General features: G+C 36.4%; 1 protein-coding gene across 2 annotated transcripts in view; it reads left to right on the forward strand.

Annotated features, from left to right (window-relative positions):
* The window catches only part of LOC107194164 (membralin), a 111,108-nt gene that overhangs the window by 92,253 nt on the left and 5,511 nt on the right, over window positions 1-13,344 (forward strand). For both annotated transcript variants that reach the window (XM_015583733.1, XM_015583734.1), the window contains exon 10: window positions 4,943-5,042. In XM_015583733.1, the coding sequence (XP_015439219.1) occupies window positions 4,943-5,042 (100 nt within the window). The remainder of the gene's footprint in view (window positions 1-4,942; window positions 5,043-13,344) is intronic.

Consider the following 13,344-nt stretch of genomic DNA (forward strand, 5'->3'; position numbering starts at 1 on the left):
CACAAATGCCCCTATTTATTCGGCACAATTTTCGGTTATTTTACCAAGATCTAGTTCATTTTGATTTTCTTTTTCGTCGTGCTCATTTTGAACATTCACCTCGGGCCACGTTGGCGGCGTGGCAAACATCGTATAGATTAAATAGTTTTCTTTTACGGTGCCGAGAAGTTGTAAAGGATAGATTTATTACAGGGAGTTGCCTAAACTATCCTCGGTCTGATCAAAGCTCGTCCCGATCTACTAGATGTTGGCGTGTAACGCGTATACCACACTGAAAACGGAATAGACCGGACGCCTAAACTGCATTTTACGACTGACAGCGTCGTAAAACGTAATGCAGAAACGCTTTTGGACTGTTGCTCAACGTACATAAATTCGCACTGTGCAAGATTTCGGGCGTGTTATGCGTTTCAGACGGAATCGTTTACGGTGAAGGAACCTCGGTGTGCCATTCACGCGACGATTGTGCTTTATTTGTTAACGGTGAAAGGAAACTCGTTGTGAATAGACCGTGGATGTTAAAGCAAAGTAAAAATTAAATGGAATTTAACACTAGGAAAGAAGGAAGGGATAATTTAATAAGGAAATACGAAAAATAATTACCAAATTGACAGATTTTATTAAAAATTCTATATTTGATAATGTAAAGTTATTGTTACAGGTCAGAATAATTTTTATTTTATTTTATTTCGTTATTCACGTACATTAAAATTTCATTGAACAATTCGCTTTATTAATTTAAGATCAGTGTTCAAGTGACATATTTATTTACAAGCCATACAAAAATAAATTCAAAATTTTTCCGTTATTTATTATCGTGAAAGAATAAATGTTAATATTAAATCTAAGTAAACACCAAGCATATATATTATAATAGGAGGAATGTTTTCATATTGTCACTGTATTGTATGCACAAATACGCTACATTTTATGTTTTTGTATAATATTTTATTTGCTTCATATAATTACAATTGTCAAATTATTTACTAGTAAAATTGTATATTGATCTTGCTACGACGTTCAGTCCATTTGAAATAATGGCGAGAAAGGAGAAACATGTAAATTAACAATAATTTCCTTACACATTTCGCTAACGAGAAACTTCTGTAACAGATTAGATTCAAATTAGATCGACAGAAACTGTAGAGTCGTTCGAGAACTGAAAAATTACTAATACACCAATTAACCAAACGGTACATTCATACAAGTGTACTAGAATTACTTCTTTCGTCTATCAATTTTACATAAAAATCTTGCGTCAATAATAAATTATTAATAATAATAAAACTTTTCACGAATCTCAACAGTTGCAACCATCTCAGTGGCTGGCCCAAAACACCGAAAATCCCAATACCTCCTAGCCCATTAAGTAATATTAATTAATTACGTAAGTAATATTTCGAAAGCTTCTCGCTTGTTAGTCGTCTTTCCGACATAGATCCGACCAGGATTAATAACATCTATGTGAAATGAATGCGTTTAATATTCATACGGAACGTCAAATATAATTATGCAACAGCCCCTGGTGTAACTCGGTTACGTTTAATATGTAAAATTACTTGTTGCGGAATTAAATTCATCATAAAGTTTTCATTTACTCCGCGCCGAAGGCGTAACGATAATCGGTCGAATGTAATAAACATGTCCATCCAATATTCGTACGTTTTATTTTCCAGGAATAAATTACGAATAATAACGACAAACAAGGGGGGAGGGCAACGTACGTTCCTTGGGCAAGATGTGGATGGTAAAAACCTGGTCTTCTGTCGGATTTAATAGAAAATTTGTAGCTTTCTCTTGTTTTTTTTTTCGTTCACGGCTTGCTCGAAAGTTAAATGAAAGAAAGTTTCGCCGTATACTTTAGGAAATTAGTCACCTTGCTTATCGAGGGGATACACAATACCCATTTTTCCGGTCTTCCCCACCTCTCCTGGACACCCTTCGACCACCTTTTACTCACTTAAGGGGTCGGTGTTGCAGTCTGAACTCCACCCTGATCCGCAAATATTGGCAACCCCGTAACAGCTACTCGTAAAAATCACTTGATTACAACCCCTCCCTTATCACCTTAAGGGTCTCCATAAGATGAGGCTGAAAGTAAAAAAAAAAGTCATCTTACGACTTTTTTTATGTTCATTGAGTGAAACACGGAATTTGGCCCGGGGCGGAAGTTTGCACCGCCGCGTTGACTCTCCGTTCTTCCGACTTTTCGCGTTCAACGCTGCGCACCGTCGTGTTTCGTAATTTTCGTACAGTTTAACTTCGGTAGTTTGTATCAATAATAGAGGCGACGGTCCTTAGAACGAAGAACTAGAAATTCGGAATTGAATTCTATGAATATTTGAATATTTGCGCTGCTAGGATTTTTTAATGCAAATTGTCCAGCGGTTACGAGGAAATCTTCAAATAATTTGATTTATTTTCATCGACGATACTAGTTGATACAAAACTGTAGTGAACTGAATTTCCATTTGTATAATGAAAAGTATACAATTGCTCACATACTTTCGAAATTATCATCAAGCAAAATCTCATATAAATTGTTATGTGATACATATGTGTTTACCATCGTTATTACTTTTATCACGTTTCTGTTACACATTTACCGTATTTTCAATATAGGCTTTGTGGCTCTGCACGCAATTTGCCGAAAAAATACAGTAACTTTCTATGTTCTAATAATTTCAACAAAATTTGTTTATTAGGTTGTACAACATGAAATTGCCGATATTGAAATAGTTGATAATCAACCGCGTTTAGTAAATTAAATATGATCTACATTGTTTGTCGTGTTAGTCATGAAATATAATATTATCGATGATGTTCAGTTATTGTGACTCTTTAATAATTCTACGTGTCTGAACAATATTGCTACCGGAGTAATAAATTCGAAAACCTTTCCAATACGAATTTAAATTCAGTTATGGCATAAATGAATTATGCCATAATTGGCTTTAAATTCGTTGAAATTAAACCTGACTTAAACAGTTAGTGAAATGCATGACTTTATAAATTAAATTACAAAGTCTTGCATTTCACTAACTGTTTCTTTAATTCTGGGAAAAAAAAACATTTCCTAATCGTGAATAGGTAGTTGCAGGAGTTTTAACAATTCCTACAATCTACAATAAAAGCACCAATTTTTATGAAACTAAAATGTATCAGATAATATCTCGTTTGAAGAAAGCTATTAATCGTCACGGTACATATTTCAATCGAATAAACTTTTTTTTTTCAAAATGAACGTTTCCGTGTCGATCCATAAAAACGACAATTTCATATCGTATAACCTTATTTACTACGCTACAATAAAGTCATCGAATGAAACGAAATACAATCAATGAAGTAAATTGCAGCTGGTAACTCGAAATCGTACTCGTTGCACTGTGCAGTTTAACCCTGGTGAACTTGAGCTCGAAGTCTGATTTTCAATTATGGTGTTTATTGCAGAAACTTGTAAACGAATTTATCATTAACAGTCAAAATTTTATTACAGTCTACGGATATGCGAATATAATTTCTCCATTCGATTTCCACTTTGGCCCAATTTAATTACCATTTTAATAAACATATTTTTTTGTTTATTGAATAATGTACGAGGATTAACAAAAAATGTTGTGTTCGAAAACACAGGAAACTGTTGGGACAAGAGACGGGGGGAATGTTGCTTTTAACAGTTCCGGGAGGGGGAAACGGTTACGAAGCGAAATCTTTGCGACTTTGTTCATCAAACGGGACGGCACGAAATACCGTAACAAGTAATCAAGTTAGACCGAGATTAAGAGATAAACTGTTTCCACGTTTTATTTACCATAAAGCGGAGGTGGATTAATTCCTGCCGCGATGGAGAGGAACTTTCAGCGATTTTTTTCGAGACTCGGATTCGGAAAGTTTCGCCCCGGTTTTAAAAAGAAAACTGTGTTTCATTACGCCGTAAATGCGCCGGACAACCGTGCCGTCCTTAACGACTCGCAAAACGTTCGAATAAATTGGAACAAACGGGAAACCCGCAACAGCCATTATAAGTTTAAATTGCTATTTTAATACAAATTAAATCGTTCTTCGGCAATCGTTCATATTATGGTGTGGCGCATAAGTTGACGGATTTTTTTTTTACGGGGTCGTGGTAACGCAATCATAAATGCGCTACATAGGATAAATTTTAAAAATCGTAGACGAAACATTTGTTTTACATTTAACTTATTTTATCATTGAATCACAGCCACTTGTTAAGTAACAACGATCCAAAAGTTTCCAGTTTCAAGGGGAACATCACTGTGACGACCGGGAAAATAAGCCTTTTTTGACGAATTTTTTTTCAGGAATAATTTATAGTTTCCACGTAAACCTTTTAAAAAAAATGAATAGAAACACTTACTGTATAATGTCTCGATGAGTGCGACGTACTCGGGTCCGCTTCGGAGCATTTATGGCAAAGCGGAAAGGTCTTGAGCCCCTTATAAATTTATGTTGTTTTGTTCTTTTTTTTATTTGAAGCCGAGTCTCTGCTTAGGCGTCTGTTGACTCTGTTTTGATTGATTCCAGAGGAGGAACCTCCATATGGTGGGAATAACGCCGTTGCTTATGTCGCATTCATCGAGGAATCACTGTACTTTGTAATAGACCAGGTGTTTTTAAAGTTCACTAACAATAAGACGATTCAAAATCACAGAGGTATACGATATATTTTAACCCGTTTATGGGGTCGCAAAAGAAATTTACTGTAAATTTAAAGTCATCCTAGTGACTGGGCCATACGACGTGTCAGCTTTGGTATTTCAATAGACAGGAACCTGATACGATCTGATCGATAAAGGGTCCATGTTGTTGTACGACATGGAAGGGTTATGTAATCTGTGAAGTAACTTTAACGGCGTTACCAGTAGGAAAAAAAAGAATTTGCCGTTGTGCTATACGATAAAACAATTTCTTTTTGTTTCAGGTTCTTCTATCTTTATCACTTCTCGTTCTACGCTTACCATTATCGATTTAACGGGCAGTACAGCAGCCTTGCGCTCATCACATCTTGGCTGTTCACAATGGTAAGAGATTTCCTTTTTCCGTGGATTATGCATGCCTTGTAACACACAAATTACGAATTCTCTCATACGGAAACACAAATTTCGAAATACAGTATGAAATTTTAAACATGGTAAGATTTCAAACAATTGGTTGTGCATAAAGTAAATTTACACTTATCGCATCTTGTCCCAGGTTGCTTGACACAAATGATTTATCTAATCAAAAATGGGACTCACCTACTCAGACGAATTTTTATAGCAAGTTTTCACTTTTCAAAATAAAACTCTGACTTTGCTTCAATATTGATTCATTAAATTTTTTCGTTGATCGATAGTTACTAATTTATAATTAATGATAAAATAACAGCTGTCTCCCCTATTCTATCGTCTAGCGGGAAACTTGGAATGTTCCCCTAAAAGGTTAAATATGGTTTATTAAATTAACTACCAAAAAATTTCAAGATGAAGTTTGAACATTGTAGGTTATATTTTCATGGTTAAAAATCAACATTGAACGTTTCATAATGTTTACAAAATTCTAGTACACAAAAAACAGAATTCTGAAAAAAAAATGTTGGTTTAAGATCCCTGAAAATACTACTACATGGCGCCAGTAGTACCATTTTCAATAATGCCTCAAAAATATTTTGTTTCATAGTTAAATTCTGATTCAATTTGATCCAGCGTGACACCAAGCAATTAAAACCGTCCACCTTCCGAGGATTAAAAATTGCCTAACATTCAACGTGTTAATAATCGACTAATGTTCTTTAATTAATTATTAACAATATTATTCTCTATTAATTTTCCATCACTTTCTCTTTATCATTGGCTTTTCCGTTTCATCGTATCCACGAGGTCACGAACCAGTGTCCATTAAACAAAGAAATTTATATTCACCGAGTTCTATCCGGGAGCCCCTACGAAGGGTGTTGGTAATGTTGAAAACATTTTCCATTCGACAATAAATAGCGCGTTTTAAACCGGGCGGAGATTAACGCGCGAATATTTCGTTCTGTGGACGGCGACGGGGACAGTCTCGCGAACGTACAAGTACACTTAGGTGAAACTGTTTCGGGATTAAGACAGCGGCGCGCGGGGGACCGTTTCGCGGATGGCGAAATAATTGTCCGGCGTTGTAAACCGTTCCTACGGGAATACAAAAGTTCGCGGTGGGGAACAGTTGCTCGTTCCCACTTGAAAACCGGGCATTAATCAGAAATACTTGGCGACCTACTTGAGGAATACTCGAGAACGGAGAATAAATATGTTCTGACGCAAAGTTAGCGACGATGGCGTGTTGCTCGGCACTTATCAAAGAACTCTCCCTTAAACAATGGGCATGCGTCTCGAAATTATGTCACGGACCACTTTTCCGACCGTTATTTTTTTATTCCTCCTCTCTTTCTTTGCATGGCCGTCAGAGCACCGATCGATCATTCCCCTGGCATCGATCGCGAGGAATTTCTCAAGAGGGGGTCGCAAATGTGTTTGTCTTTCAAATTGCTTGGATCCGGATGTTCGACCTTCGTGAAAATATGTTTGCTTGCCCGTTGAACCAAGCTCGATTGAACGTTCCGGGGAAGTCGAATCGAATCGTTAGGCTGTGAACATTGTATTATGACTTTTCTTGTTTTTTTTTTTCAATTTTTAACACATTGACTGCCACGCCACACACTGGTCCGAATTAAAGATACACGTGGCATTATTAAAAAAAGTTGACTTTTTCATATCAATATCCGCTGATGGTATACTATTTCCTAGATATCCATTAGTCCTGAAAATGAAAATATTAATAAAATTCCATGGGTATTATAATAGAAACAAACACTTAAAGTTGGAGGTTTTAAGATTTGTGCTTTTCATCCGATAAAACTGTTTTCCTTCTTCGAGCTGTCATGATCATCTTGTTCAATATTTTCATTTCGTTTTTTATTTAAAATAAAGGGCATACTTTCGCGATAAGATATCGTTATGAACGTTTTCAGTAAATTTTCCTCTACATAGTTCTACAAGAATCATTTCTACCCTGGAGTCACAAGCATATTTTATCAGTTTCAAGTATTTATCCTGCTTTTGTTTTTTTAAAATGATTCTTTAAATAAATGTTTATTGTGTTGTATATTTTCATAATAATTGTATCTATAATAGATTATATATTTTCAAGATAATTGTACCCCTTTATCCTACAAGAATACAGCTATGGTATTATTGTCCATTTTGCAAAATTATGCATGTACTTCTTTATCGGGTCTATATAACCCGAACACAACAGGCGTACTTATTTATGAACAGAATAGAAGGGTTAAGGATCCGCCTTCGATTTTGATGAAACTTCGTATGTCTGTTAAGCAGTCAAAAATAAGGGGTACGTATTTTTTTTTATCGGCTGTTTATTTTGTTTTATCGTTTTGTTATAAACAAATTATATTTTGGACAATTTGTTAGCACCATATTATTCTACAAAAAAAGAACGCATACCTCGCCCATTAGAAGTTTTCATGTATCTCCTCTGGTTTTCGAGATAGTACTTTCGAGTCGAAACTTCGAGGGGTGGTTTCACCCCTTAAAGTCGCGTCTCAGCCGATAAAAAAAAATACGTATCCCTTATTTTTGACTGCTTAACAGATATACAAAGTTTCATCAAAATCGGAGGGGGACACTTCCTTCCGTGCCTTCCCTTGTTAGTTATATCACGACGGGTCTCATATTTACCCGAGGACCGTTTTCAAGTTCGACGGGGTGAAACGAAAAGAGAATATCTCGTGAAAGATCCCGTTGGCCACCGGTTGAAAGTTCTGCTATTGACAGTAGCGGCAGCGAATGAAGAGCAGGCTGTAGTTGTTGCTTTTGCAGTCGTGGACCCGGCATCGCGCGCAAACTTAAGTTACGTAAACGCGACCAGGACAATGCACATGACAGCTTAATCGATGGGAATAATTTAATGCCGACCGGGGATTTCATTGAGCGGACGTAAATACCATTCAATTGTAATTCCGTTGTATCAGATCCGCGTTCTTGGATGTCGTTTAATTACATCATATTGTTTCGGGAATGTCGGTTTGGCAGCACGTTTATTTCGATACTTCTTCTAATTCTCTGGGAGAAAATTTTAATTTTGCTTCGAGTAATATCGCGTTCAGATTATTTGTTCATTCTACATATTTCAATTTATTTGAATTAAATCATCGTATATTTATGTATTATTAATACATCGACTACTGAACTTACATTTAATATATCATGATCTAGGATGAAGTTCGTTTTCTTTTAACTAAATGAAAATTATGTAAGCCGAACTTTGTCATAGAATTTAGTTTAATCAGACTCCTCTGATCACACATGCTCCAACTATATAATTAACATAAATCTTCATAAAAAAACTCAAGCCACTTGGTCCATTTTAAAAAAATTGTTGGAGGTCAGGACTTTTTTGAATTTTACAAAAAATTATATTAAACAAGAGTTGAACTATACATAACTGTGTATAACTTTCGCAAATCAGAGTTTTCCCATCCGTATTTTTTATGGAGTAATGGATGTTACCTTCTGTTTTTTAAACAAAATTGTAGAATTTTTTAAATAATTGTCATTAGATCGAATCGCGACAAAACCAACGACTATAAATGTGTTACAAAAAGACACAAATAATGTGGAAAAAGTCAACAGAAGTTGCGCAATGTCGTAATACATCAAGAAGTTCGCTTCAGAAACAATCGAACGCTCGAAAGTATAAATATAACCGTGACGTTGTATAACTTCCGTTGACTGTTTATATTTTATTTGTGTCTTTTGGGCAACTTATTTATAGTCTTTGAATGTCTTATGATTCGCTCTAACAAACAATATTTAAACAATGCTGTAGTTTAATTTGGAAAACAAAAGGTGACATCCATATCTCTGGAAAAAAAATGTAGATACGGAGACTCTTTAAATTGACAAAATTTGTGTAGGCTTAAATGTAGTTAAACTTTTGTTTAATAACAATTTTTCGTAAAGTTCAAGAGAAGTCCTAAAGTTTCGTGGCAACACTCACGTGCGACACCATGTATGCATTGTTGATCACAAAAATTTTGACATGGTTACGTAATCAACTAAAAATATCTACAAGCACTGTTGTTTTTCTTTGCTACCAGACTCAGTTGTTTAAAATGACATTATTTACGATCTAAATGAAATGTGTCGAGAAAGATCGAAATTTTTAGCGACTTTGTCAGCTTGTCGACACGTGTACCACGAGTCGTTGAAAATTCACGGTTAAAAAATAAATTTTTCGCCGCGGCGATTATACGCCGCGTAATCTGATTCCGTAGCGCGTACCTTGATAATCCAATGAATCATAATTAGATCATCACGATGGGCGTATTAACTGTTATTATTATAATGGCATTACAATAGGCGGCCCGTTGCGTTAATAACTGCGTTCGTTACGTATCGTGCGTATTTTGCGCGGAAAAATTGAATTCCATTAAAGTGTAATGGAACGGCTAATTAGCCGATAAAAGATACGAATGAATAACAGATTGGACTGTTACGCGCAGAGAGAAGAAATAATGTTTTATGATGTGGGCATGTATGCATGAAAAGTGAAGGCGAGCCGTACTAATGCTTAATGCAGTGTGAATATTTGTATTTATAGACGCGAAATTGGAAAGCTTGTATCGAGGTATTTTCATTTTTGATCAAACTCAAACTTCAAACAGATTATAGTAATCGTAACCTTTTGCGAAGTAGGTAGGTAGGTACATCATATGTACCATTGTTATAAATATATTGAAATTACAAAAAAAAAATTATAAACTTGAATAATGATGTCACTTCACTCTCAATCTAATAAAATTCCATAGTGAGGAATGTTTTCTATTTAACCTTTTCCGATCTAAATTATTTCTTTCAAACCAAAATTTGTACATATAATTATTTCTTAGATGTCAGAAAAACAGGAAAATTATAAAACAAAAAGCAGAAAAAAATGGTTTATAAACAAAAACGAATATTCATTAAATAATTCCCAAATATTATTTTCGAAAATGTATTCGTAAGTGCTACGTAAATGAATGATTTCAAGTGGAAACCTACGGTCGGGGAGGGTTAATTTCTGTTTGTGTAGGAGAGACCTCTTCGAAACCAGATACTTGAGTAAAATTCGGACTTACTATTATTTTCAAAACAGTTTACAGTTTCTTTACGTTGCTGCGATCATATATCGCCGCAGTTTGCATCAGTTCATCGACAAACGTCGATCGCGATAGACGTGTGCGTACTAGGAGTTATGTTTCTTTGTGTGTTTTTTTAAATAAGTTTATTTATTGTTGCATCAGCATGTTTGCCATTAGCGACCACTTTAGATTACAGTTGTGTACATCGACTTTTTTGTGTTGTGATCGAATATTTTCAATGTTGTGTATGTAATTTTTACGTGATCAATCTAAAGCATTCAAATGGCCATTTCATATGCTACAATCTACTTTCCAAAATATGATATATTCAGAAGGGAAGACGAGTAAGGGTCCAAATTTATCCAGAGAACGTCACGTATGCATTCGTCAGATATGTTCATCGTTCGACAAGTAATTATTAACATTTATAAATGCAAATGTTCGTAGTTAATGAACCGTCAGTTCGATAACTTTGCATTAAAATGACGATCACCGCAGGCGATCGTCACACTTAATCAACGTCGATCACTAGTGACCGTTATTGTGGTGAACGGGCCAACATGAAAATCTCTAGAACGTGTATTGCCATCAGATCAAATGGCACATAATCACAGTTCCTGCAAAAATCAGCAATAGCATCCACACAGTTATTTTGCACCGTGTCAGAACTAATTGGTTAATGTTAGATTAACAGTTCGCTACCAGCGTCATATATAAGCCGTTCACAGACCAAAGTAACTAACTCCACTTTTAAAATTTGTTGAAACTTTAATGTCAAATCACTTGATCAGTACTCAACGTCTATGCTTGACCAGTCAAGAATTTTTATATTTTTTGTTATTTGTTTTGCTATCATCAAAATAAATTTCAATCGTAATCAAATGACGTAAGGGTATTGTGATTTTTTCACAACTTTAACCCTTTGCCGGGCCACTTTAGCACCGTCGGTACGCAGCCAGACAAATGTTTTACCACTTTTTAGTACTTAAACTATTACCAAAATAACTTTCAGCCGTGATCAAATGACGTAAGGGTATTGTAAGTTTTTTACAACTTTGATATTATAATGTCGTCAAACGCAGCCTGTCCAAGCTGCCAGACTACGATTTTCTCATTTCTAACTAAGTTAACTAAAGCCTCACAAATTTTCAGCTGTAATCAAATGACGTAAGAAAAAAGTTCACTGGCTCCCGGACTACAACAAGATGATGTGTACTCCCTTAACGCGTTAATAATCATTTATCACTAGTGCCTGTCATTACAGCCAACGAACAAACGAAAAATTTCCTAACAACGATTAAAAATTCCCTAACAACATCCGCACATTTATTTCTTTTTTGCATCCCGCGAGAACGCATTTTCATTCGCGAAACGGTCGATGGCCCAGGGTTCAGGTACCCCCTGGGTCCGCCTCGGTTGTATTCAATAACCGGAAAATACGTTAACCGGGCTATCGCGAATTTCGACAATATTCCTCCGTCGGGCAAATTAAGTTACTCCCAGTCCTGGCCCAGTTACGATTAACATCTGCCGATAGTTAAGCGGCCGGCTCGTTAACAAGAGCAGCCAGGCGGCCAAGCGACGATCGACAATTATTTCGCGGGAACGAGTTTACGAATAGAGCGGCATCGGTGTGGCCAGGATGGAAAATTCGAAAACCCGGAGGGCAACAAGACACGACCACCGGGTAAACCGGATCGTTTTGATTCCCGCCATCCCACCCAACCCCCTTTCCTCTCCCTACCTACCCACCCCCCACCTGTCTGGTGTTCCTCTTTTCTGTATAGGTCAGAGTTCAGACGATTAGCCCCGCGGCGTGATTATATGGCCGGTACCGATATCGATGTCATCGGCGTTGATTATTCAGCAAACGAAAATCCGATTTTCCCGGTAACTTGTTTCGTCCTGGCCCCCATCGTTTTAACCTGGGCTGTTCGGTTACTACCTTTTTCAACGAACTCGAAGCTCCCCCCGTCATCACCCGCCATCCATCCAGCGATTCACCTCAGCTCCACGGAGCTATAACTCGTTTTCTTTTTCTGAAACGGTATCGCAGATTCGTACCGTTATACCCCGGACGAATCACCGTTGGATACCATTTCCTTCATGTCGACGACAGGTGCCTCGGTCTCGAGATATCTATTTTCCATATTCAGCCTCGCTACTCCTCCGTCTCCCCGTGTGTCAGGACTTTCTTTTCGGTCCCGGGGCTCTCGAGCTATCGGTTTGCGCCCGTTTCATTTTGATGTCGTTTTATTTCCATTCTTTTTTCTTTTTTTTTTTTTTTTTATTTCGTTTCTCTGCTGCTCTTCGTTTTTTTGTATCTTCGAGCCGGACTCCTCTGTCTGTCTGTCGGGTCGCTGGATTTTTCTGTCGCTTCGGGCGCGAACGTATCGATTCGTGACGTTCACGAGAGGCTGCGCTTTTCTACGGAAGTTCCTACGGATGATTGTGGAGAGCTTCGATCAGTTTGGCTGTGTCGATCGGTCGGGGAATCACGAGGAGTTGGGTTGAACGTGAATTTTTTTTCGGGAGGCGATTGTTGAGAATTCCATGGAGGTAGAAAAGCTTGACGGATTGTATGGTAGGTCGTTTTTTTTTTTTTTGTGAAATGTATCGAATGTACAGTCGAATGCTTGGTCGATGTTGTAGTACAGACACCGCCGTTTGTAAATATTTGTTCAGACATCGAAGAATAGTTTACTTTCTTCGTTTTAAGTTAAATGTTATTCCTGTGACGTAGAAAAAAATGAATTGGAAACGAAGTAACTAAAGCTGTACGTTATTTTATGGGATATCCTCTAACAAGCAGAAATGAGGAATAATGATCAGATAAAACAATTGTAAGTCGTAGTCAATAACACATGAATATTTTTCGAAAATTCAAAATTTCATTTTTCAGGAAACAAAAGCTCTTATAAATAATTTTCTAGTAATTTTTTTTGTCTATAAAATTTATTTGTTTAAATAATATATTAAAAAAATAAATTTTACAATACTTTAGATGATTACATTCCCCATTAAAAAATACACCATTTACAAAAAAAATTTGTATCTATACCCTCTAGTTCTCAAAATATTCCAAAAATATGTTTTCAACCCCCAACTTTGGCTGTTTTCACCCCTTCAATATGGACGATGGTCGATATAAAAAAATACGTGTC

Source organism: Dufourea novaeangliae, unplaced genomic scaffold, assembly GCF_001272555.1.
Source record: "Dufourea novaeangliae isolate 0120121106 unplaced genomic scaffold, ASM127255v1 scaffold21, whole genome shotgun sequence".
NCBI classification, from domain to species: domain Eukaryota; kingdom Metazoa; phylum Arthropoda; class Insecta; order Hymenoptera; family Halictidae; genus Dufourea; species Dufourea novaeangliae.